General features: G+C 48.2%; 1 protein-coding gene across 1 annotated transcript in view; it reads right to left on the bottom strand.

The window, feature by feature from the left end:
- Window positions 1-23,011, bottom strand: part of TRAF5 (TNF receptor associated factor 5) — a 253,278-nt gene that overhangs the window by 147,212 nt on the left and 83,055 nt on the right. The window contains exons 3-4 of the mRNA XM_086927840.1: window positions 7,759-7,906; window positions 6,947-7,179 (exon numbers count right to left, since the gene is read on the bottom strand). Coding sequence (XP_086783966.1) covers window positions 6,947-7,161 — 215 coding nt within the window. The 5' untranslated portion in view covers window positions 7,162-7,179; window positions 7,759-7,906. The remainder of the gene's footprint in view (window positions 1-6,946; window positions 7,180-7,758; window positions 7,907-23,011) is intronic.

Raw genomic sequence — 23,011 nt, 5'->3', positions numbered from 1 at the left:
GAGCCATAGAGTGCTGCAGGAAGGATCTGGCCCTCATAGATGGTCATTGCTGGGGAGACCGGTTTGCTGGTTGACTCCCGAATCTCCTTCAACGTCACCCCGGATACTCTATGATGGTTTAATAGCATCTTAGACAAATGATCCTTCCAAGTCATATGACTGTTAATTCGGACACCAAGATAGTCAAAAGACTCGACCAGCTCAAGGGGGGCGCTATTAAGCACAAAATTATTTCTAAATCTTCTTGAGGGTGCAAAAGCCATCAGTTTAGTTTTCGATGTATTGATAGTTAAACCTCGATTGGTACAAAAGGAGCTAAACCGATTTAAGAGTTTCTGCAAGCCCACCGGGGATTTAGAAATTAATAGGGTGTCGTCAGCGAAGAGAAGTGTGGGGATTTTCTCCCCCGCCAGGGATGGGGCATCCGACTCCTCCCCCATCAGATGGTCAACCACTCCATTTACGAATAGGGAGAAGAGGGTCGGAGCCATGACACAGCCCTGACGCACTCCTCTTCGCACAGGGATCCTATCTGTAAGTTGACCCTGGGATCCTCATCTCACCCTGGCATAGTTCCCTTCGTGCAGCTTGACGATTAGGCTCAGAAGACCACTGGGAATACCCATCTCTCCTAGAATTCCCCAAAGTTTAGTACGAGGGACCAGGTCGAAGGCGGTTTTAAGATCAATGAAGGCCATATACAAACTACCCTTCATGATAGTAACCGCCTTCCAATAGATGGCAAAGAGTCGAAAGACCTGGTCCATCGTACCTACCTTCCTTCTGAACCCTGCTTGTAAATGGGAGAGAATACTAGCCTCCTCTATCCAATCGCCTACTCTAGAAATGATGACCCTGCCGACCACTTTCTGGATTATGTCTATCAGACTGATGGGTCTGTAGTTTGCAGGGTCATCTCTAGCCCCCTTCTTGTACACGGTAACTACCTCGGCCCCTTTCCAGGAGTCTGGAACCTGGTGTCCCCTCATAATCAGGTTCATTATAATCGCGATTAGTTTAGCCCAGGCCTCAGGCTCCACCAACAATAGATCCCCTGGGATCCCATCCTGCCCAGCGGCTTTTTTTGGGGTTAGGTGTTTAATCGCCAATACCACCTCTCCCGTTGAAAACAGAAGCTCGGTATCATCCACGGGGGCCCCTTCACCCAGGCTATTCACCCCAGGACTAGCTGTTTCTTCCGAGTCTCCATATAGGGATGAGAAGTGTGTAAACCATTGCTGGCAAGTTATATGATCAGACAATGGTTGCGATTTTCTCTGCCTTGATCTATTAACTAGTTCCCAAAAGAGGTTTGGATTCCTACCACTCACTGCACTGGAAAGATCCTGCCAATGCTGTTCCTCCCACTCCCGTTTGGCCAATGACAGTTCTTTCAGGTAATCCTTCCTGGCCGCTCTAACCAGTGGAGGGTCCCCTGAAAGTAGAGCTTCTGTCAATTTTTTCCTTTTGCTTTTACAAAGTTCATTATACCAAACTTTACTAAGAGTAGGGGGTATAGCAGGAGCCCTATTACTTTTCCCCTTCGAGATAAAAAATTTCCCAACTTGGTCTATTGTGGATTTATAGGCAGAGTCAAGGGAGGGGTATTGGGGACTAACGGTCCTATTTTCACCAGCCCATATTTCTAAGGTGGAAGACAAACCCTCAACCATTTCTTTGATGCTTCCTATGTCGCCCTCATTAAGCTTAGCCTTATCCCATTTCAATCTACGGTTGTTATTAAATGGGATAACTTCTTTAGTTGTTTTTAGGGTGACCATTGCACACCTGTCATTCCGAATGCCCCAATGGAATTTACAACACAGGGGGTTGTGGTCACTATCCTGGCTTGGGACGACCTCCATATCAATTAGGTCCGGCCAGAATCCAACATCCATTAGGATGTAATCGATTCGGGACGGACCGGAAAGTCTATTAAAGGTCCATGCCCCTGACTGGTCTGATAAGGTCCTGCCATTGAGGGCTCTTAGTTTATGGTCCCTTGTCAGTGCATTAATTTGTATGGCCCTAGACGACCACTTCCTAACAGGGGGCAGGGAAAGAGTTGGAATAGACCATTTTGAGTCCTCCTCTTCGGTTCCTAAGGGGTCGTCTCCGAGAAGGGGTTCAAAGGTACAATTAAAATCACCCCCCACCAGAATTTTAGCTAAGCTGGGGCAATTGGCTAAGGCCAAGTCCAGGGATGTTAGGGTCAAAGAGGGGGAATCACCCTGTGTCCCTCTTGCATAAACATTAAAAAGGTCAAACCTATCAACAACCTCCCCTCCTTTTACCGAGAGGTGGAGTATATCATTACACTCCACGTTATGTCTTGTAACCACCCAATTCAGATCTATTTTTATCCAGACAATGAGCCCGCCCGATGGTCTGCCCTTGCCCTTACTTACTGCGGGCACACAGTGGGTGGTATACCCCGATTTATATAATGGAACTAAACTCCATGTCTCTTGGAACAGGCAGACATCAAACTGCTCAATTTGTATATGCCACTCTGGAATATCTAACTTCCTCTTTAGCCCAGCAATATTCCAAGAGAGGAGGTTTATTACCCTCCTTCCTCTGGGCGTGGAAGTATAACCCACCATTGGCAACCTCTCATTAACAACCCTAGTCAAAGTGCACCCCCCCTCCTGGGTCGATGAGGTCACGGCTGCAGAACAATCAACCTTACTCATCACGGGCCCAGCTGGCCTAAAATCCTCATTAATGTCAATGGTGGTCACCATGTGGTCTGTAGGTAGAATAGCTTCTTCAGTAACAGTGCTACCCCAGATTGGACGAAGATCCTCCACCCCTAGAGATTCATTGTCAGTTTCCCCCCCCCCAAGGCCCCACCTTCAATCGCAATCTTCCAGCCCTGACAGCTGAGAAAACCGATTATAGGTGTCCAATGGGGTAAAGGGCATCAAATGGTTCATGCTGGGACCTTGGTTCTGCCTATGTCCATGAGGAACCATGGACCAGGCGGAGTGTAGATCGGGCACCCTAGTCAGCTGATGACCATACTGAGGTTGATTATTAATATAGGGCGGAATAAAGGGAGGCCTATAAAGTTGTGGTCTGTTTAAATATTTAGGGTTGGTAATTTTTGACCTGGGATAAAAGTGTGTTAAAGCCCGTGGGATAACACAGGTTTCCCCACTCCCAGGTGGCCAGTTTAGGATGTAATCAACTGCCCGAGGGTCTCTAAAGTTGACCACCACTAGGTCCCCCTCAATATCTTTAGTTCTACTCCCCAGCCAATTGATCCGTCTAACATGAACTATGTCCCCATCTATGTTAGGTGCTATCGGCCTGTGCAACCGCAACCAATGGATAATTTTATTTTTAAGGTCGACAAATCCCTCCTTCTTATTTTCAGTTAGCTGCGGGACCCCTGTTAGGATCACCACATAGGGCACAGCTTCAGGGGGGATCTCTATTGGTGGAACCCTTTTCTGAGGCATTCTGCTTTTTCCATCATCCCCCTGTGCACTCTGATTGCTACTCGTCGGGGCCTTTAGAGGTGGGTTGGAGGGGTCTGCTCCCAACCCTGTAGCTGGGGCTTTAGGTTGTTTAGGCTGCGGTATATTATGGGTTGGGGGCACAGCTCCCCCCGGCAGCTGGCAATTTTGCTTAGCCGGAGCAGGAACGGGAGGAATTCTAGATTTACTTTGAGGTCCGGTAGAAGGGGGTTTGGGATGTACCGCCACACTTCCTTTATTTTTGGTATGAGTAGACATACTAGTTATGGCGGCTTCCAATATGGTTAGTCTAATTTCCACCTTTTTAATTGACTCATTAATGGGTAGAAGGAGAGATCTTAACAAGAATTCCAGATTCCCTGATACTGAAGAAGGAAGTGCAGGTGAAGTGATAGGTGGGGCGACTCTAGTGTTCTTATCGGGAGCCTCAACTTGTATGGTTACTGAAGATGGACTATGACCCGGTAAATCAACTACCTGTGGAGTATGTTCCTGGCCTATTACTATAGGAGTCTCAGTTGTAACCGGGGTTATTATCCCTTTACCAAAATCAGTGTGCGATGTTTTTGCTTTACCTGGTACCACCTTTTGTTTCCTTCTTTTTTTACTAGGGGGCGGGCGGTGAATCTGGGCTGCAGGATAAATATTAACTTTCTGATTCCTAGCTTTGGCTTTATCGGCCATACGACTACCACTAGGGGTGGGTGAAACAGTTATAACATTATTATTATCTGCAGGCAGACAAGGAGTAGCTACAAAGTCACGAAACAATAGTGGGACTCCATCTTGACTTACATTATCTTCACTTAGGCCAGTCGTATCACCTTCACGATTTAATTCAAGTAGGCTATCAGTGAGGGGTCTGTGTTTCATATTTTCAACAGAGCGACGCCGCTCTGCCCTACGCTCCGCTAGGATGGAATCCTTATCTCCCTCGCTCCTCTTGGGAAAATAGTTCTCCAGGGATCCATTGCGTAACCTAGATTTTTTCCCCGGGGTTTCTTCCTCTGTTGCCTTATCCATTATGTGATGAACAATGACCTCCGGACTGCAAACGAAAGAGAGCAGGCCCAGCCCGGCCTCCTCCGGCCCCTGACGGCCACAGACGGTCCCGCCCTTGTCCCGGGCTTCTCCCGGTCGCTCCCGCGCGCTCCCGCGCAGCAGGGGTCCGGCCCACCTTTAGGTGTTGCAGCTATGTGATAGGCGGGGGGGCGTGGCCAGCGGGGAGAGCAGCCCAGGTGTTGCTAATTGGGCGTGCAGGGGCTCCTGGTCGCTGGAGTCCCCTGCTAGCTCGCAGCCCCGCTGGTTCTCTTACCTACCCCCGCGCTCCTCCTTGGCTCCTTCTGGTCAATCCCTTGGTGGACGACGCGCTGCGGGACCCGCGGAGCGGGTCCGGCGAGTCGTAGGGGTAAAAGCAGGTCCGCTGGGCAGCTGGTGTAACGCGCTCCTCCTTCAAACAGCAAGGTGCGTGGAAAGTGTCCCACAAACACAGGGACAACAGCAGCTTTAGGCTCCGTTGGCGGGGGGGCGTGGCCAGCGGGGAGAGCAGCCCAGGTGTTGCTAATTGGGCGTGCAGGGGCTCCTGGTCGCTGGAGTCCCCTGCTAGCTCGCAGCCCCGCTGGTTCTCTTACCTACCCCCGCGCTCCTCCTTGGCTCCTTCTGGTCAATCCCTTGGTGGACGACGCGCTGCGGGACCCGCGGAGCGGGTCCGGCGAGTCGTAGGGGTAAAAGCAGGTCCGCTGGGCAGCTGGTGTAACGCGCTCCTCCTTCAAACAGCAAGGTGCGTGGAAAGTGTCCCACAAACACAGGGACAACAGCAGCTTTAGGCTCCGTTGGCGGGGGGGGCGTGGCCAGCGGGGAGAGCAGCCCAGGTGTTGCTAATTGGGCGTGCAGGGGCTCCTGGTCGCTGGAGTCCCCTGCTAGCTCACAGCCCCGCTGGTTCTCTTACCTACCCCCGCGCTCCTCCTTGGCTCCTTCTGGTCAATCCCTTGGTGGACGACGCGCTGCGGGACCCGCGGAGCGGGTCCGGCGGGTCGTAGGGGTAAAAGCAGGTCCGCTGGGCAGCTGGTGTAACGCGCTCCTCCTTCAAACAGCAAGGTGCGTGGAAAGTGTCCCACAAACACAGGGACAACAGCAGCTTTAGGCTCCGTTGGCGGGGGGGCGTGGCCAGCGGGGAGAGCAGCCCAGGTGTTGCTAATTGGGCGTGCAGGGGCTCCTGGTCGCTGGAGTCCCCTGCTAGCTCGCAGCCCCGCTGGTTCTCTTACCTACCCCCGCGCTCCTCCTTGGCTCCTTCTGGTCAATCCCTTGGTGGACGACGCGCTGCGGGACCCGCGGAGCGGGTCCGGCGAGTCGTAGGGGTAAAAGCAGGTCCGCTGGGCAGCTGGTGTAACGCGCTCCTCCTTCAAACAGCAAGGTGCGTGGAAAGTGTCCCACAAACACAGGGACAACAGCAGCTTTAGGCTCCGTTGGCGGGGGGCGTGGCCAGCGGGGAGAGCAGCCCAGGTGTTGCTAATTGGGCGTGCAGGGGCTCCTGGTCGCTGGAGTCCCCTGCTAGCTCGCAGCCCCGCTGGTTCTCTTACCTACCCCCGCGCTCCTCCTTGGCTCCTTCTGGTCAATCCCTTGGTGGACGACGCGCTGCGGGACCCGCGGAGCGGGTCCGGCGAGTCGTAGGGGTAAAAGCAGGTCCGCTGGGCAGCTGGTGTAACGCGCTCCTCCTTCAAACAGCAAGGTGCGTGGAAAGTGTCCCACAAACACAGGGACAACAGCAGCTTTAGGCTCCGTTGGCGGGGGGGCGTGGCCAGCGGGGAGAGCAGCCCAGGTGTTGCTAATTGGGCGTGCAGGGGCTCCTGGTCGCTGGAGTCCCCTGCTAGCTCGCAGCCCCGCTGGTTCTCTTACCTACCCCCGCGCTCCTCCTTGGCTCCTTCTGGTCAATCCCTTGGTGGACGACGCGCTGCGGGACCCGCGGAGCGGGTCCGGCGAGTCGTAGGGGTAAAAGCAGGTCCGCTGGGCAGCTGGTGTAACGCGCTCCTCCTTCAAACAGCAAGGTGCGTTTTTAAATTTTATTTTGGGTGACCATTGTGCGATAACTTATACAATAAACAAAGAAAACTATAACAAAATAAATAACAAGTAGAAAACGGAAGGAGTAGCTCAGAAGCCTGGGAACCAATCCTGGCACTGAAATGCACACCTTTTCTGGCAGCTGCACACATGTGATCAGGCAACATTTCATCAGTAACAGTCAAAGACAGCCAGTGGATGACCCACTGCTGTATGCTGCGGTGGGTGGAAGCAAAATGCGAATGACAACTGAACAAATCACTCAAAAGAACTGACGGAAAGATCATGTGTATATGTGTGCATATTTTAATTATGATTTAAAAAATATATAAGGATGTAGAAACAGCTGTCTTTAGACAAGGCTTAAACATAGTGCTCATTTCTTTGAAAAGTTCTCTTACCTCAAAGATGTGACACACTTGTGACAGAAGCGATGCCCACATCCTGTTTGGTGGGGATTGTGCAGGACTGAATGGCAGTAAGCACATTTGTACCGCTCCTGCAGCTTTTCAACAAACGTGTATTCACCATTAGATTCAAAGTCCAGAGAAATGGCGCCATTGGAGGTTTGTCGTGTGAGGGAAGTTGAGAGGTGTTGAGAGCCTCCAGAAGCCATCTGGAAGTTACCATGAATCTAGACATAACAAGAGCATGTTGTAAATGCCTTTAGGTTAAATTGTTGATATTTACTGTATTTGTTTTATGCTGAAAATATCTAAGATATGTAAGACTGTGCAATATTGCATGTATTGAAATAATTTCTGTTTTCAAAATGTCTAGTGACACAATTAGGAACATACAGAGCAGGAATACATGACAACAGTGCCAATTTAGGCGAAGACTCAAAAGTTAAAAAATATATATGCTATTTTAGCTTTGTCCCATTTAAAAGTTCCTCCACCTCAATGCAAGTAAAAGAAAAATATATATTTTGCCTGATTTTTGCCAAATCTCCCTTCTAGTTCTACCCATATGTTTACATTCATCTTTTGCTTGAAACATAGGCCCTGGTTCACAGGAAATAGCAAAAGCAAATGGCCTAATACCTCAGAAGAGACTTGTGCATTATTTCCTTTACTTGTTTGCTACATTCTTTGGAAGCGGCTTCACTGTGCCCAACAGTTTTCAAGACAAGTCATTATACAAATATATCATAGCTCATCATATACATCTAACAAGGAGGGGTGGCTGTTTTTAATGTGTGCGTGCTTACCAGCTCAGTGAAGGAATCTGCAACATTGCAAGTGGTAATCTCAGAAAGCTAGGAATCCACAACTGTGAGATCTTGTAAAACTCGCCATAGAGTGAAACAGGTGCCGGCTAAGATTGGTAAAAGTTGCTCTTGAGCCCTAAAATGTTAACTGACAATAAATGATTTGTTAAAAAAACACAATAAAATACACTTTCTTTTTAACAAATACAGAATGGATTATTATTATCTTTGAGTGGGCTCACCATTAGGGCTCATGCCTGGGGGACTTCCAATATTGGACTAAGGTCCCTGATATTGTGATATGTCCCTATACTTATTTCCAGCTTCTAGACAATATTCAGAACTTGCCTCTAATTCTGGATAGATTCCTGACTTTGTGACAATGAGAATGTTTCTAATATATGTTTTATTAGGGTTAATTGTGTACAACAAAATAGCACACAACACATTCATAAAAGTCTCCTATTACATGCGCAGCCGATTTAGTCACATCTCACTGCTAAAATATGGAAACGATCTAGCAAACTCTGAGATCACAATGAGCAAAACACATTCATTCTGGATCAGCTACGTAAAATGTTGCACAATCGAGGAGTATGATATAACTATTGGTGTCCACCAAGCTCCTAGAGTAGGGGTAACAGGACCACATATTCACATTGGGTACATCGTTCGAGATATTTCATGTTTCACTGAGGCAGGAAAAAGGGAGGTAGATATGACTGGGGGCAAGGGCACCATCATAGCAGCTTCAAAATAATATATTCATTGGGCCGCCTAAAGAATGTCAGGGATTTTTAATTCCTTTAGATTTCCCATAAAATATCATGGTTGACTAAATGGAATACAGCACAAAAGTCCACAAAATAACAAAACAAGTTATCCCATGTCTCAATCGACTTCTGGGTCATCAACCATAAGCTGAAACAATGGAATGGGTCACTTAAAATCCACCTTGTTGAATGGGTATTAAATCATTAGTCTCAATCCAATCCTTTAACTACAGGAGGATGATTCACATATATTTCCGCACCAACCTCTACAAGACTTATAAATGACTAAGAGGGATCGGCCTTTTTAGAAACTGTCTCAATAATTGCCTGTTTCCACCTTTCTGGAAACTGACCAGTAATCGTTATACAATATAATACTAATTCAAATATTCTAGCCCACCAATCACTATTGGATTTAATTGTTATTGGATAGCGATTGTCTGGATTAATAGCTCTTGCGAAATTAAGTGATGAAATACTTTCCTTTTTGGAAGTTAAAGAAACAAATAAAAGAATCTCTTCCTTACATATATATTCTTCAGGAGAAGGTTCAAAACATACCCGTCTGTATAGGTCTTCAAAGTAATTTATTCACCCCTCTTCTTGCCCCATACACATTGCTGAACCAGATTCACTTCTCATGCCATGTTGCATTAATCCCCAAAACTTTGTTGTATCCTTTGATATTACTAATAACATATGTTCCCCATTGGAATTATACAATAGCAATTTCTACTTTTTTCAGGGACTTATATTCCAATTTGAATCGACTATATGCTTTATTAGATTGATTATCCAATTCCAATTCCAATTCCAAAAATTCTTTATTTCGGCCATATAGGCCATAAAAGAAGCAGTAAAACAAACATACATTTAAAATACAATATTAGATACATAAAAAGCTCTATACTGGACCAGCGAGGGATAGAAGGTGCAAGGCAGTGCCAGTTCCGGGGGACATTTTCTTCCTAATTATCCACGCTGCCATTAAGAATTTTGAAACAGCAAACACAATGTGGCCCAGCGTACTGGTTTTCATGACCCTGTAAGCCTGTAGGTACTTCCTGAAGCCCAGGTTCCGGCAAAGCGGTGCTATGCAGTGCTTCCTGGGTCTATGGTAAGCATGGCATACAAACATTATATGTAGGTCATCTTCATCATGGGCATTGCAGCAAGGGCAGAGTTTGTCACCCCCTTTTGACCATTTGGAGGTAAATGTTTTAGTGGGGAGTGAACCGAACCTCCATTGCACAAACAATTTCCTCGCCAGGACAGGGAAGATAATATCCATAAAAGATTCGAACACATAAGAATTTTTGGATTCCATAAAACGGGCCGTCAGGGTGCCACTATTAAAAGCATTTTCCATATGAGACAAGTTCTTATTCTTATACATCTGGGCCAGGGTTTTGCGGGTAATCCTTTGACAGCCTTGGGCTGGATCATCCCATAAATCTGGCAAGTTCAAACTGAGCAATTCCGTCTTAATAAAAGCCAGCCAGGGAATTTTGTTGTTACCATTCAGGCTCAGTACATGAATAAGGTCCTGTCTGTAATGGTGCAGTTCATCAGTAGTCCATATCCGGTGCCAGAACTTCACGGGTTTGGAGAAAAGATCGTCAGCAATGGAGGGAAGACCCAAATCTAGTCTTAGGGGCAGGAGTGGCGTGCCTTTCGGGAGACCAAGTAGGCGTCTTAGGAAACAGTTTTCTACTCCTGCTAAAGCCTTCCCTGCTTTGTGTCCCCATAACTCGCTACCATACATAGCTGCTGCCTTGGCTTGGGACCTATATGTTTCCAGGGCCGGGCTCACAGGCTTAAAGGTGGACTTATTAGCCACCTTCAGCATTGCACCCGATAGCTGAGACAGTTTTACCCTGGATCTAGCTATCTGGCTGTCCCAAGAGAGGTTTTCCTGGAGTGTAACCCCTAGATATATGAAGGTCGAGACCCTCTCAAGACTAACTTCCCCCAGTGTGGGATTGGGTCTGGTTTTAGAGGGGGGATTGAAGATCATGAACTTGGTCTTCTCTGTGTTCACCTCCAGCCCGTGTTGGCGACAGAAAAGACCAAAACCGTTCACGATCCTCTGAATCCCCATGGGGGATTTGGAAAGCAGGAGGGTATCATCAGCAAACATTATTGCCGGGACCCTCCTGCCTGCCAGGAGCGGGGCATCATTGTCCTTAACGTTATCAAGATGTGATATAACGCTATTGATGAAAAGACAGAACAGGGTCGGCGCCAGGACACAGCCCTGTCTGACTCCTCTACGGACTGGAAATCTGGACGAAAGCTTGCCATCCCTCCCGCACCTCACTTGTGCATAGTTGTTCTGATGCAACCTGATGATAATGCTGAGTAGCTGAGGGGGTACTCCTAGCTTTTCCAAAACCTCCCATAATTTCCATCGGGGGACTAGATCGAAGGCTGACCTCAGATCCACGAAGACCATGTACAGTCTTCCCCCCTCTATCGTCACCGTCTTCCAATAGAGGAGGAGGAGGCGGAAGATCTGGTACATGGTCGACGTGTTCTTTCTGAAGCCAGCCTGGAGGGGGCTCATGATGTCGTTGTCCTCCACCCAATCCAGCAGATGGTTTAGAATGAGGCGCGCAAAGAGCATTTGGGATACATCTATTAGGCTAATGGGCCTGTAGTTGGCCGGGAGCAGAGTGGACCCCTTCTTGTGAATCGGTACGATCTCTGCCCCCAGCCAAGACCCGGGGATCGCCATACCTCCTAGGATGGCATTAAAGAGGATAAGGAGGTACGGACCCCAGATGTCCGGATGGTGCCTAAAGAGATCCCCGGGTAGCTTATCCAGACCCGGCGCCTTCCCCAACGATAAGTGCTCCAGTGCAGCCTCTACCTCCCCTAAGGATAATTCCAGGGATGAGTCCAGGGAGCCTATAGAGACTGACAGGGCTCTGTCTGGGCAAGTATTAGTGTCTTGATATAATGCCCCAAAGTGAGCCTCCCAAACCCCGGGGGCAATGTTGGGTTCAATTGCTTTCTTAAGTTCCCCCATCCCATTGTTTACCAGGGCCCAGAATTTCCTGGAGTCCCTGGCTTTTAGGGCATCGTGAAGGTCCTGCCAGTGGTTCCAGTCCCACTCGGTCCTGGCGTTTGCCATCACTGATTTATACTCCTTCCTGAGGTCACATACCTTGGCCCTATTTGACCCCTCCTTGATTGCGGCAATAAGCTCAGATTTGGCTACCCTACAGGAGGAGGTGTACCAGGTGGGAGCATGGGTCTTTTTCTTTCGGATTGGCATCACCGGGTGAAATACCTCCGCCAAATCCCTCACTAATTCCTGGTGTATGCTACCCAGTTTTTCGTTATATTCTGGGGTTCGTGGTTCATTTAAAAGCACATCCACCTCCATGAACCTTGGGAGTGCCAACCCATATAACTTATTGATAGCATCTTCTGAGCTCAGGAGTTTTCCCCACTTGACCCGACGCCTATTTGTTGTAAGGAGCAACTCTCCCATGTCTGCTCCACCGTCTTCTACGGGAAGGCCCACTAGGGGCAGGGGCTGCTGAATGTTTAAGCAGAGGGCATTATGGTCAATATCTGACCTATTTATTACCCTAAAGTCGAGGACTTTTGACCAAATTGTAATATCTACCATGATGTAATCTAGCCTCGACTCATGGCCCCTTCTATTGAAAGTACACACCGAGGGGGTGTCGGAAGGGGTACGGCCATTACAAGCCCTCAGTGCGAAGTTCAAGGTGAGGGACATGAGTTGTATTGCTAGAGGGGACCAGGCTTTAGGGTGGGGTGAGGACGAAGGTGGTACCCCCCAATAGTCATCCTCAGCAGTGAGGGCACCCTCCAGTAGGCCTTCCAAGGGTTCAAAGTGGCAGTTAAAATCTCCTCCCAGCACTACCTTAAAGTCTCCCGGCAGTTGACCCAGGAAGGAGGACAAATCATTTAAAGTGGGTGAATCATTGGCGCAGCAACTGGTCGCGAGTAGACATTGACAATGGCCCACGATGGTTTGACAGGCCATGTGAGCCCCATACACATTGCCTTTTTAGAAACTGTCTCAATAATTGCCTGTTTCCACCTTTCTGGAAACTGACCAGTAATCGTTATACAATATAATACTAATTCAAATATTCTAGCCCACCAATCACTATTGGATTTAATTGTTATTGGATAGCGATTGTCTGGATTAACAGCTCTTGCGAAATTAAGTGATGAAATACTTTCCTTTTTGGAAGTTAAAGAAACAAATAAAAGAATCTCTTCCTTACATATATATTCTTCAGGAGAAGGTTCAAAACATACCCGTCTGTATAGGTCTTCAAAGTAATTTATTCACCCCTCTTCTTGCCCCATACACATTGCTGAACCAGATTCACTTCTCATGCCATGTTGCATTAATCCCCAAAACTTTGTTGTATCCTTTGATATTACTAATAACATATGTTCCCCATTGGAATTATACAATAGCAATTTCTACTTTTTTCAGGGACTTATATTCCAATTTGAATCGACTATATGCTTTATTAGATTGATTATCACTTACAACCCTTGTCTACTTTAACATTCTTAATTTACTTTTTAAAGCTTGATACTGTGAGTCAAACCTTTCTGTATTATTTTTAAATATCCTTGCCTCGTTATTAGCCATATGGTCCAATTTCTTTCAGTTCTACTTTGAGACAGTTCCCCACCTCCTTTTCTATTCTGTTATAACATCCAACTGTATCAATATCTAACATCTGCATTCTATCTAAATCAATTTTCCACAGACATGTGAAAGTAATGCCAGTTAATTATCATCACTAGGAGTAGTTAATCTCCTAGGCAATCCCACATGCAGCGGTTTCACCTTTTCCCATGTATTCAACACATGTAAGTTTAGCATTGCTCTTAAAAGAAAATGGAGATTGCCTTCTAGCTGACTAACCTTTCATTCAGTGAACTTGCCAAAATACCATGATTCCATAAAGACATACTCAATCGGGTACCTTTGTTTGTCCTGGACAAAGTCTGAGATTCCAGAATATCAGAACTGAATTGACCTTTCAAGCACATGAAGCCCCAGTCCGACACACATTTTTGCATTTCATGAGCTCACTTGGATCTAACACAGTCTGGAAATACAGCTGCTGTGATATTATATACTAACATTTAAGTCATCTTGATGTCAATGGATTGAATTTGACTATTGAGATATATTAGGGCCCAAACTTCAATGTCTGATGACAAGCTCTCTGAATAAGTTACTGAAAGTTGCATGCCTGCCAAGTAGAACATTCCCCATGGGTGACTTTGATATTAACTGGCTTGATTCAGAAAATAGGCACTACCCAACTTTAAACAGCTTGCTTCTGCTGCATGATTTTAAACAAAATATCTCATTGGCCAGTCATTCTGAAGGCAAAATTCTCAACCTCATTCTTGCTGACTCCATCTGATTCTGCGGTGTTCCTCACATTCCCACTCACTGGTGGGATCAAGTGATTGGCAATGTTATTCCCACGTTGTCACTTTATTATCACCTTGTCACCAAGTGCCATTTGGGTTGTCACATGAATGCTTTCATGTACAGTGCTGCTTTACAACTGTATTCCCATTTGAAAAAACGGTGATTAATAAGCCTTTCACTAATGAATTAAAACTTACATGTCTTAATAATACATAATCAATCGCAAAAAAACATTTCAAAAATTCATTTAGTTCTCACATTTCATAATAACAAATGACAACCGTTGCACTTAAGGTTGTCATTTGTTATTATGAAATGTGAGAACTAAATGAATTTTTGAATTTTTTTTTGCGATTGATTATGTATTATTAAGACATGTAAGTTTTATTATTCCTCTGTTGTGTATTTTTGTATTTCAGCATTTTATGTGGCTCCTGAAGAAGGCGTTACCCTAACGCCGAAACGCGCGTCGATTACATTAATTGCCACTGTTGTTATCAATTGTGTTTGTTTTAATTGATTTTTCATATTTTGTTTATTAACAATGGTTTTATTTCCACTGTGTGTTTATTCATGAATGTATTGTGTTTAAAATGACTTATGATCTTGCAAGGATTTTATATAGTTGTTTATTAAAAAGAATATGTTTTTTTTAAAAGAGTGTATTTTAATGTCCTTTCTTGCATACTTGTTCCATATGCTATTGTTGTGATTGCCTAGGAATTATATACACAATTTGTTTTCCCTGTCCTAGGAATTGTATTATTCTCTATTCAGGGGGTCCTTGTTTTTCACATATAAGTGCAGCCATATACACAATCAAGCCGAGGTGGACCGTGGTTGGCCATGGTCAACTAGGGGACCACTATGCTCTGTTCATCAACATACAAGCTCTGGCAAAGACAATAGGTTTGGCTCTTCTATAAGGTTAACTGCTTCTTCATTGATTGGTGAGGTTTGTCTGAGTGAATTGGTCAGTGAGTGAATGCAAGAATTAATCAATGGATAGATGAATGAGTGAGGATGTGATTCATTGAGAAACTGAGCAATTAGATGAACTGATGAAGGAATGCAGCGACTCATAATGGATTGATGGATAGATGGTTGGTTAAGGTGATGAGCGAGTGTTTAGGCAGGTGGCTGAGTAAGCTATCCATCCGCACACATCTATGCATTTTTCTTCTATTCTCTTTATCCACCCATCCAGGCACGCATATGTATCCCTCCACTAAACAACACTCTTCGAATAGTCTTTCCATTCACGTACACCCCCTGTATCTATCTAAGCATCCATTTACTCACCCACCCACACTCATGGATGCATATAGTAAAACAAGTAGCCGCTCGCACTCCTCTAGTATGAGCATATACGCAAGGAGTTCTGATTAGATGTATATGTATACATGTGTGTTTTCTGTGTTTGTTTTCATGCATTTTCTGGTTGTATGTAAATAGGTTTAAGAATCTGTGTTCATGTCTGTTAGATGGAGGGCTGTATATTTTTTGTATGTCAGTGGATGTTGGTGTTAGGAAGGCCTGAATGTCTGTTGGCCTGTGTCTATTGTTGCCTTTAGGTATGCAGGTCAGTACGTGCAAGGCTGCCTCTATTATTGTGCTTGCAGCTGGACATTAGTTTATGTATATGTGAGTGTGGGTATGGGTGTTTGCATGTTTCTGTGTGTTTTGCTAAGTGTGCATAGGTGCCTGAATGTGCAACTATTCTTGTATGTATGTTGATCTGTGAGCTTATAAAAACCTGCAGCTGACCCACTGCGTGTGATGATGGTCACCTTGCCCCCTCCCCTCTGCCATCTTGTAGGCTTTTAAGGGCCCCCCCTGAGATTAGATGAGAGAGGGCTGCTGTGGCCAGGTTTCTCTAGGCTTGTATACTAAGCAGCACTTGGCTTTTTAGGTTGAGCATTCAAGACCTCTTGTATATACTTTAGTAAGATCGAGCGGGACCTCTTGTATATACTTTAGTATATACCTCTTTGTGGGCTCTCGTCTTTTGCATTTGTTTGTTTTAGTGTCCTTAAAAATCCTTGCTTAATAGTGGTCAATCCTTCCTCTTTGTCCCTCCTTTTCGTCAGTTGTACACCACCACAGTACGTGTACCCTTCCACTTGTCCCACAGAAGCATCTGTTTAGGGACTACTTTTTCCTTCCTTTAAGAGCATTTGACCAGAGCGCTGGAAGTTTTCAGTCGCTCCAGGTCAATTTCTGTAAATAGGGCTGTAAATCATGTTCTTCTCTGGTTACATTTACTGTGCATTCAGAGACCGAGGTGACATGTTGGAGGCTGTTTTCCGAGGGTGCCTGTTTCCACCCCCATCGTGCAAAAAGAATCATGAACACTACTATTTACATCCAGTTACGCGCTACTGATGCAAACAGAAAATCACTACCTTTATGGTTTTTAATATATTGCCCCAATTTAAGATGGCAGCCCCACGTCATGTGCGATGACGTCATTAATGACGAGGCCGTCTCATTTCTTTCCCCGTTGCTTGTCTTTAGCTTGATGTGTGTGCTCGGTAGTAGCTGGCACTCAGCAGTGCTTTCTTGATAGCTTATCTGCACTGGAGGCTGCTGAAGCCAGCAGCTGCTGTCTGACACCACCTGCATTCATAACCACATGCCATATGTCTGAGACAGCAGCAGCCCTGCACTGTACATACTGTGCGGTAGGTGGGCACCTCAGCAACTTTTACCGAGGCCACCCATTGACCGGAGATTGTTAACCCACATGCTTCCGCCCTAACCTACCAAGGCAACTCGTAACAGATGAATTGATGTTTCGGTAAAAAAGTCACTGAAAGTTTCAAGTAACTGGATTTACTAACCACCTTGTTTATATTTGTCTTGTGGATGTCCTAGACTTGTTTTATCTCCCACAGACCTATTTTATCCAATAGATAATAAGGAGAAATCTGCCCAAAACCAAGGTGAATGAGCTACATTAAAACCATGTTGAACGTGCTTGTCAGCATCGGTGTCATTCTTCAGATTTGTGCCGAACATGGCCTCAACTTTTTTTTTTTTTTTTCCAAAACCTTTATTGCACTTTGTATATTACACAGCGGATCGCCTACAACCCTACGGGCCGGCCGCTAATACGTGTACATTAGACATGGCATACCTTTGCAATGTACCAAAGAAATCAACAGTGCTTGCAAGTGTCCAGTAGAGCCTACTGCAAATTAAAAGTGCATTTGAGATAGCATTGTAAACATTAGAGGTGGTTTTGATGGCATTTTATCTTTTTTGAAAAACAACAAACTCTAAACCTAAAACAGTAGGAATGATAATACGGTCAGATATGGGTCAATAATTCAGATGATAAGCGCCTCTTGGGAGAGGCCTACTCCCATCCCTCGCCCCAGTGTGTTAGTGCCCCTGCCCACTTTATGCTCACATCCACCCTCGTCCCTCATTCAGCCGTTCAAAGGAAGGGACGCGTGTAATAGCCCCGGTCGCTCCCCTGCCCAACCACTTCTACCAGGTTCACCCCTCCTCCCCCTCCTCGTCAGAGTCCTCCTGTTCATCCTCCACTAAGGGATCACAAATGTCCCCCCTATACCCATTCCATTGCAACCACACTTTGTTCCATTTCCCTGGGCAGGCTCGGCTGGAAGATACCGCCCTCTCGGTCACCATCACCGTATCCATATGCAGACACCATTGGGACTTGGACGGGAGGTCTGCCACACCCCATCGCTGCGCTATGTCTCGCTTTGCCATCATCAACCCCACCGTGACCCAGAGTTGTTCATATCTGGACAGGTCAGTGGGCTCCAAAATGTTAAGTAAGCACCTCCGCGGGTCGGGCAGTAGGGACCGATTCAATGTTTGGGAAATCGTACGGAGTATTTGCTTCCAATAGTCCTGTATCTTGGGGCACTCCCATATGGTGTGAAAAAACGTGCCCTCCTCCCCACACCCACGAAGGCAGTACGGATGGGGCGTCCTGTGTATGCGGTGTAGCATGGTCCTCGTGTAGTAAACCCTGTGTAGGATCTTGAACTGCACTAGGCGCATGCGCGATGAGATGCCCACCTCCTTGGGGGACCCAAGAGCTTCATACCATTCATGTTCATCCATGTCTCCTACGTCCCCCTCCCACTTCTCTTTTAGTTGGAGTGTTGGATCCGGGGAGTTATTAAGCAATTTGCGGTACGTGAGTGACGTCGCCCTTTCTAACATGTAGTCAGTGAGGAGGGGATCTTCCAGAGGCGAGGATTCGGGCAAAGGTGTGTCGGGGGGCAGGGCCGTGAGCAATGCGTGCTGTATTTGGATGTACCTATAAAGCTCCCTGTCACCCAAACCATATAATTCTTTTAGACGGCCGAAGGGTATCACAGCATTCCTTTCCCATAAATCACCCACCGTGGAAATACCTATCGTGTCCCAGTGATCAAAACCCTTAGTATTCCTCATATTGCCCAGTGCCCGTGAATCCCACAGCGGAGTCATCCTAGTGATCTTCCCCTTCCAGCCCAGCGCCGCCGTCGCCGTGTGCCACAACTGAACAGTTAATTTAGTGGGGCCCACTAAGGCCCGCACCTTGCGGTGATCATACAACGGACCCAACAAGGTATTCGTGCCCAATTGAGCCCTATCCGACTGGAAGGCCGGTTCGGTTTGTGGGGCGTGAATCCAGTGATTTATTGGCTTCAGGTGTGCAGCCCAGTAATATAGCCTAAGGTTTGGCAGCGCAATACCCCCATCGTACCAATCTCTATGCAGCTTTGACTGCGCCACGCGCGCAGGGTGGTTCCCCCATAGAAGGTTCGAAACCAGAGCAGCCACTTTCTGGAAGAATCGCGGTGCCACGGGATAGGGTGTATTTTCGAGGACGTACAAGAAACGTGGCAGCGCCATCATCTTGTAAAGCGCTGCCCTGCCCAGGAGCGTCAGCGGCAGGCCAGACCAGAACATGACATCCCGTTTCAGCCTGTCCAGGTGGGGTTTCAAATTTTTATCAACAAATTCAATCGGGTCTCTGGTGATATGGATACCTAGGTATTTAAATGAAGAGCCCGCCAGCTTCAGTGGGCACGTGTCGGCCAGAATCGGGCCGGACCCCGCAAAACGTATAGCTCTGTTTTGGTCCAATTCAACGCATAGCCAGAAACACTGCCATACGTATCACAAATATGTAGCAACGCTGGCACCCCATCCACAGGGTCCGTTAGATAAAGCAGCATATCGTCTGCGTATAATGACAGACGGTCCTCCCAACCCCCCTTCTACGTTATGCCCTTGAGGAGAGGCGAGGTCCTCAAAAGGGTCGCAAGAGGCTCCAAAGAGATTGCAAACAGCAGGGGCGACAGAGGGCACCCCTGCCGCGTGCCCCTCCCCAACGGAAATGTACGTGACATATGGCCGTTAGCCACCACGTGCGCCACCGGGTCGGTGTATAATAGTTTGACCCATGCAATACAGCGAGGTCCAAATCCCAGGCGGCTCAACGTCTCAAAAAGGTACTCCCATTCCACCAGGTCAAAAGCCATTTTGGCGTCAAGTGCCAAAATTACTGCCGGCGTGTCGATGGTGTCCGCCCTAGCCAGTACCCCGTGCAGCCGCCGCAGATTCAACGATGTATTTCTATGTGGCATAAATCCGGACTGGTCCGGGTGTATAATCGACGACAGATGGGGCAGGACCCTTTGCGCCAGGAGTTTAGCCAATATCTTCACTTCGGCATTCAGTAAGGAAATGGGCCGATAAGAGGAACACTCCTCCGGCGGTTTGCCGGGCTTGGGGATGGTCACGATGGTCGCTGCCCGCTGGTCTGGCGGGAGGGAACCCTTCTCCAGACAGTCCCTATACATCCCTAACAGATGCACACTGAGGGTCTCAGGCATCGCTTGGTACCATTCAATGGGTATGCCGTTTGGGCCCATTGCTTTACCCGGGTGTAGAGCCTTAATTGCCAACTGGATTTCGTCGGCAGTAATGTCCGCCTCTAGCTCATCGGAGGCCTCCTGTGATAACGTCTGGACCTCTATCGGAGCTAAGAGGGTCCTGGCCCTCTCAGCTGTGACCGCACACTCCGGGGTGTACACTCGCACAAAATGGGCCGCCAGTAGCTCCGTGATACGCCGTGGATCAGTATGCACCACCCCTTTCTCATCTTTCAGACTTTGGATCCCCCTAGAACTGGCCTCCCGCTTATCAAGCCACGCCAACATTTTCCCAGCTTTGTCTCCTACCTCATAAATTCTATTGCGAGTTTCGGCTATGTGTCCTTTTACCAGCTGGCGCAAGTGAGCAGTATATAATTGTTGCTGGAGGGTGAGGGCGTGAAGGCCGGCGGAAGAGGGGTTACGCTCATGAGCTTCGGTTTGTTCCTGCAGTGCCACCTCCAGATCGGCCAGTTCCCGTGACAGCTGCCTTCTATGCCCGTGATGGAATTAATGGCTTACCCCCGTAGGACCGTTTTATAGGCTTCCCAGAGTGTCGCCGGGGAGCGCACAGAATGCATGTTCTCAAGGAAATACTGCTTCGTTGCGTTTTTAAGAGCCTTACGAACCTGTGGGACCTTGAGGTATGCAGCACTAATGGGGTAAATGCGTTTACGTGCACTAGTCTGCGAGGAAAGTTACAGTGTGAGTGGCGAGTGGTCAGAAATCCCTCTAGGGTGAATCACCATTGCATCAACATATTGGAGGCCCCCCCCCAGCGATAGGAAGTAGTCAATGCGCGAAAGGCTGCCATGCACCGCAGAGTGGAAAGTGTATTGCTGCGCGCTGGGGTGCAAGTGTCTCCAGATATCAGTCAAACCCATAGCTGCTGCGAAGCGTTGGTGGTAGGAGCCCCCCCCCCCGTGGAGCCGGCGCGGGGTGTTTGTCTAATTGCACGTCCATAACTGCATTAAAATCCCCCCCCAGAATGATCTCGCCCTCGGGGAGAGTCAAAAGGAATTCTCCCAGTTTTGGGAGGTGGACCGATTGGAAAGCTGGTGGGATATATACAGACACCACGTTAAAGAGCTTTCCCTCCCACTGTCCATGTAAGGCTGCGAAGCATCCTTGGTCATCAATCTTAGTCGACAAGGGCAGGAATCGTGAGTTTTTTTGTACCAGAATGCCGGACCCCCTGGATCCTGACGTAAACTCGGAGTGGACCCACATTTTATAGCCGCGTCTGTCCAAGGCTTTCACTGCCCCCCCTACCAGATGAGTCTCTTGCAACAGGGCTAAGGTAGGTCGCTGGCGCTTAAGTGCAGTCAATACCAACCCCCGTTTAACCTTGTCCCCCAAGCCCCTCACATTCCAGGACAGCAAACGCAAGGGAGGGCAGTGTGAGTCAGCGGATTCTACGTCCACTACCGGGCCAGAGTTATCAGCCATCGGTGATTAATGGGCTCGGGATGTACCGGTTGAAAAGCCGATTTGTACTAGTGGCCGCGCCCTTGCACAGCAAAGAAGTAAGGGACATTACGGGGGCATAGTATCGCTGTCCTTCCCCAGCAACATGCACTGGCGCACACAGGGATTAAAACAGTGACCCTGACCGCTTGTATACATTCCCAACAACAACAAACACAATTCAGAACTAACCCCCCTCCCTGCTCCCCTGCCGAACGGACTTCGAACTGCCCGCCACCCCAACCAAGCAGAGTGCTTTACCCATCCCACAACCAGAGTACTTGCGTGTAGGGGGGAGAGCGTCTCCCCGGGCAGGCGGCCTCCCTGTAGGCTGTCGGGGCGGCCACGCCAGAGTCTACGTGCAGCAGTGTAAACAACAAGTCACCTCGGGAATTAGCGACCTTTAGCAATGCAGAGTTCGGGGTAGGAGTCATTCGTCCCCACCTCCCCCTTCAAATCCGTGGGATGGAGACCGTTCCGCTCCCTCCACTCGACCAGACGTTTGGGAGTCTGTTCTGCTGCCACCCCTACGGTCTTGATCCGGCCTATGCGTCTTGCGTTGTCTCCCAACAGTTTGCCAGCCCTCCAGCCAGTCTCGGGCCGTTTCAGGGTTATCGAAAAACCACACCTTTTTGTCCGCAACCACTCGAAGCTTAGCCGGGAATAACATGGAGTATGGTAGTTCCTTTTCTCTCAGGGTCTTTTTCACTTCTAGGAACGTTCTTCTCCTTCTGGACACCTCCGCCGTGTAGTCCGGGAAGAAAGCAATCCTTGAGTTCTGGATTTGAATGGCTGGCGCCACTCTCGCGGCCTGCAGAATGGCGTCACGATCGCGGAAATTGAACAGCCTGGCCAATATCGGTCGCGGCGTGCCTCCCGTCTTGGGCTTTCCTCCCGGAACACGGTGAGCCCTTTCGACCGAAAAGAAGTTCGAGAGCCCCTTGGGTTGTAGCCGAGTCTTGACCAAGTCCTCCACGTAGAGGTCCAGTGCCCCCGTGTCCTCCGATTCCGGCACGCCTATAATGCGGACATTGTTGCGTCTGGAACGACCTTCCTGGTCATCCAGCTTGTCTTTGAGCAGCTTGTTATCAGCCTGCAGCCGTTCCATCGCCGTTTGCAGTTCGGACACATCCTCGACCAGCGATTTGGTGACCACTTCAACCTGTTTGACCCTCTCATTCATCTTCTGGAGATCCGCCCGTATTAAGGTGACTTCAGTCGCCGTGGCACCCACCGTCGCCTGCACCTGGGCCAACGCCGCCAGGACATCATCCAGCGTGGCTTTCTTCGCCCCATCGGTCTCCGCCACCTTACCAGCATTTTTGTGTTGCTCCTGGGGCGGTGACTGTCTGTCGTACGCAAATTTGTCCAGCTTGGCTTGGGTTGAGGTGTTTTTAGGGCCCCTGTGTGACATGGCGCAGGCTGTAGTCGCCAAAAGGGGGGTGCCGTCGAAAGGAGCTGAGTCGCCCCCTCACACCTCGGTGGTCGGTCGTGTCAATGCGTGCAGGTGAATACAATACACAATGCGGGTTGAGGACGTCTCCTCGCAAGTTCGTAGCAGGGGGGGGCGGGGGGGGGGGTCGCCCCTGCCAACGCCACGCACCGGCCGTCTGCCGGATCTGTGTCGAATCCGCACCCCAGTAGCGGGCCTGATG

The sequence above is a fragment of the Lissotriton vulgaris genome, chromosome 6, assembly GCF_964263255.1.
Source record: "Lissotriton vulgaris chromosome 6, aLisVul1.2, whole genome shotgun sequence".
Classification (NCBI taxonomy): domain Eukaryota; kingdom Metazoa; phylum Chordata; class Amphibia; order Caudata; family Salamandridae; genus Lissotriton; species Lissotriton vulgaris.
Note: the sequence above shows the minus strand (reverse complement) of the source record. Positions and strands in the feature narration are given on the sequence as shown.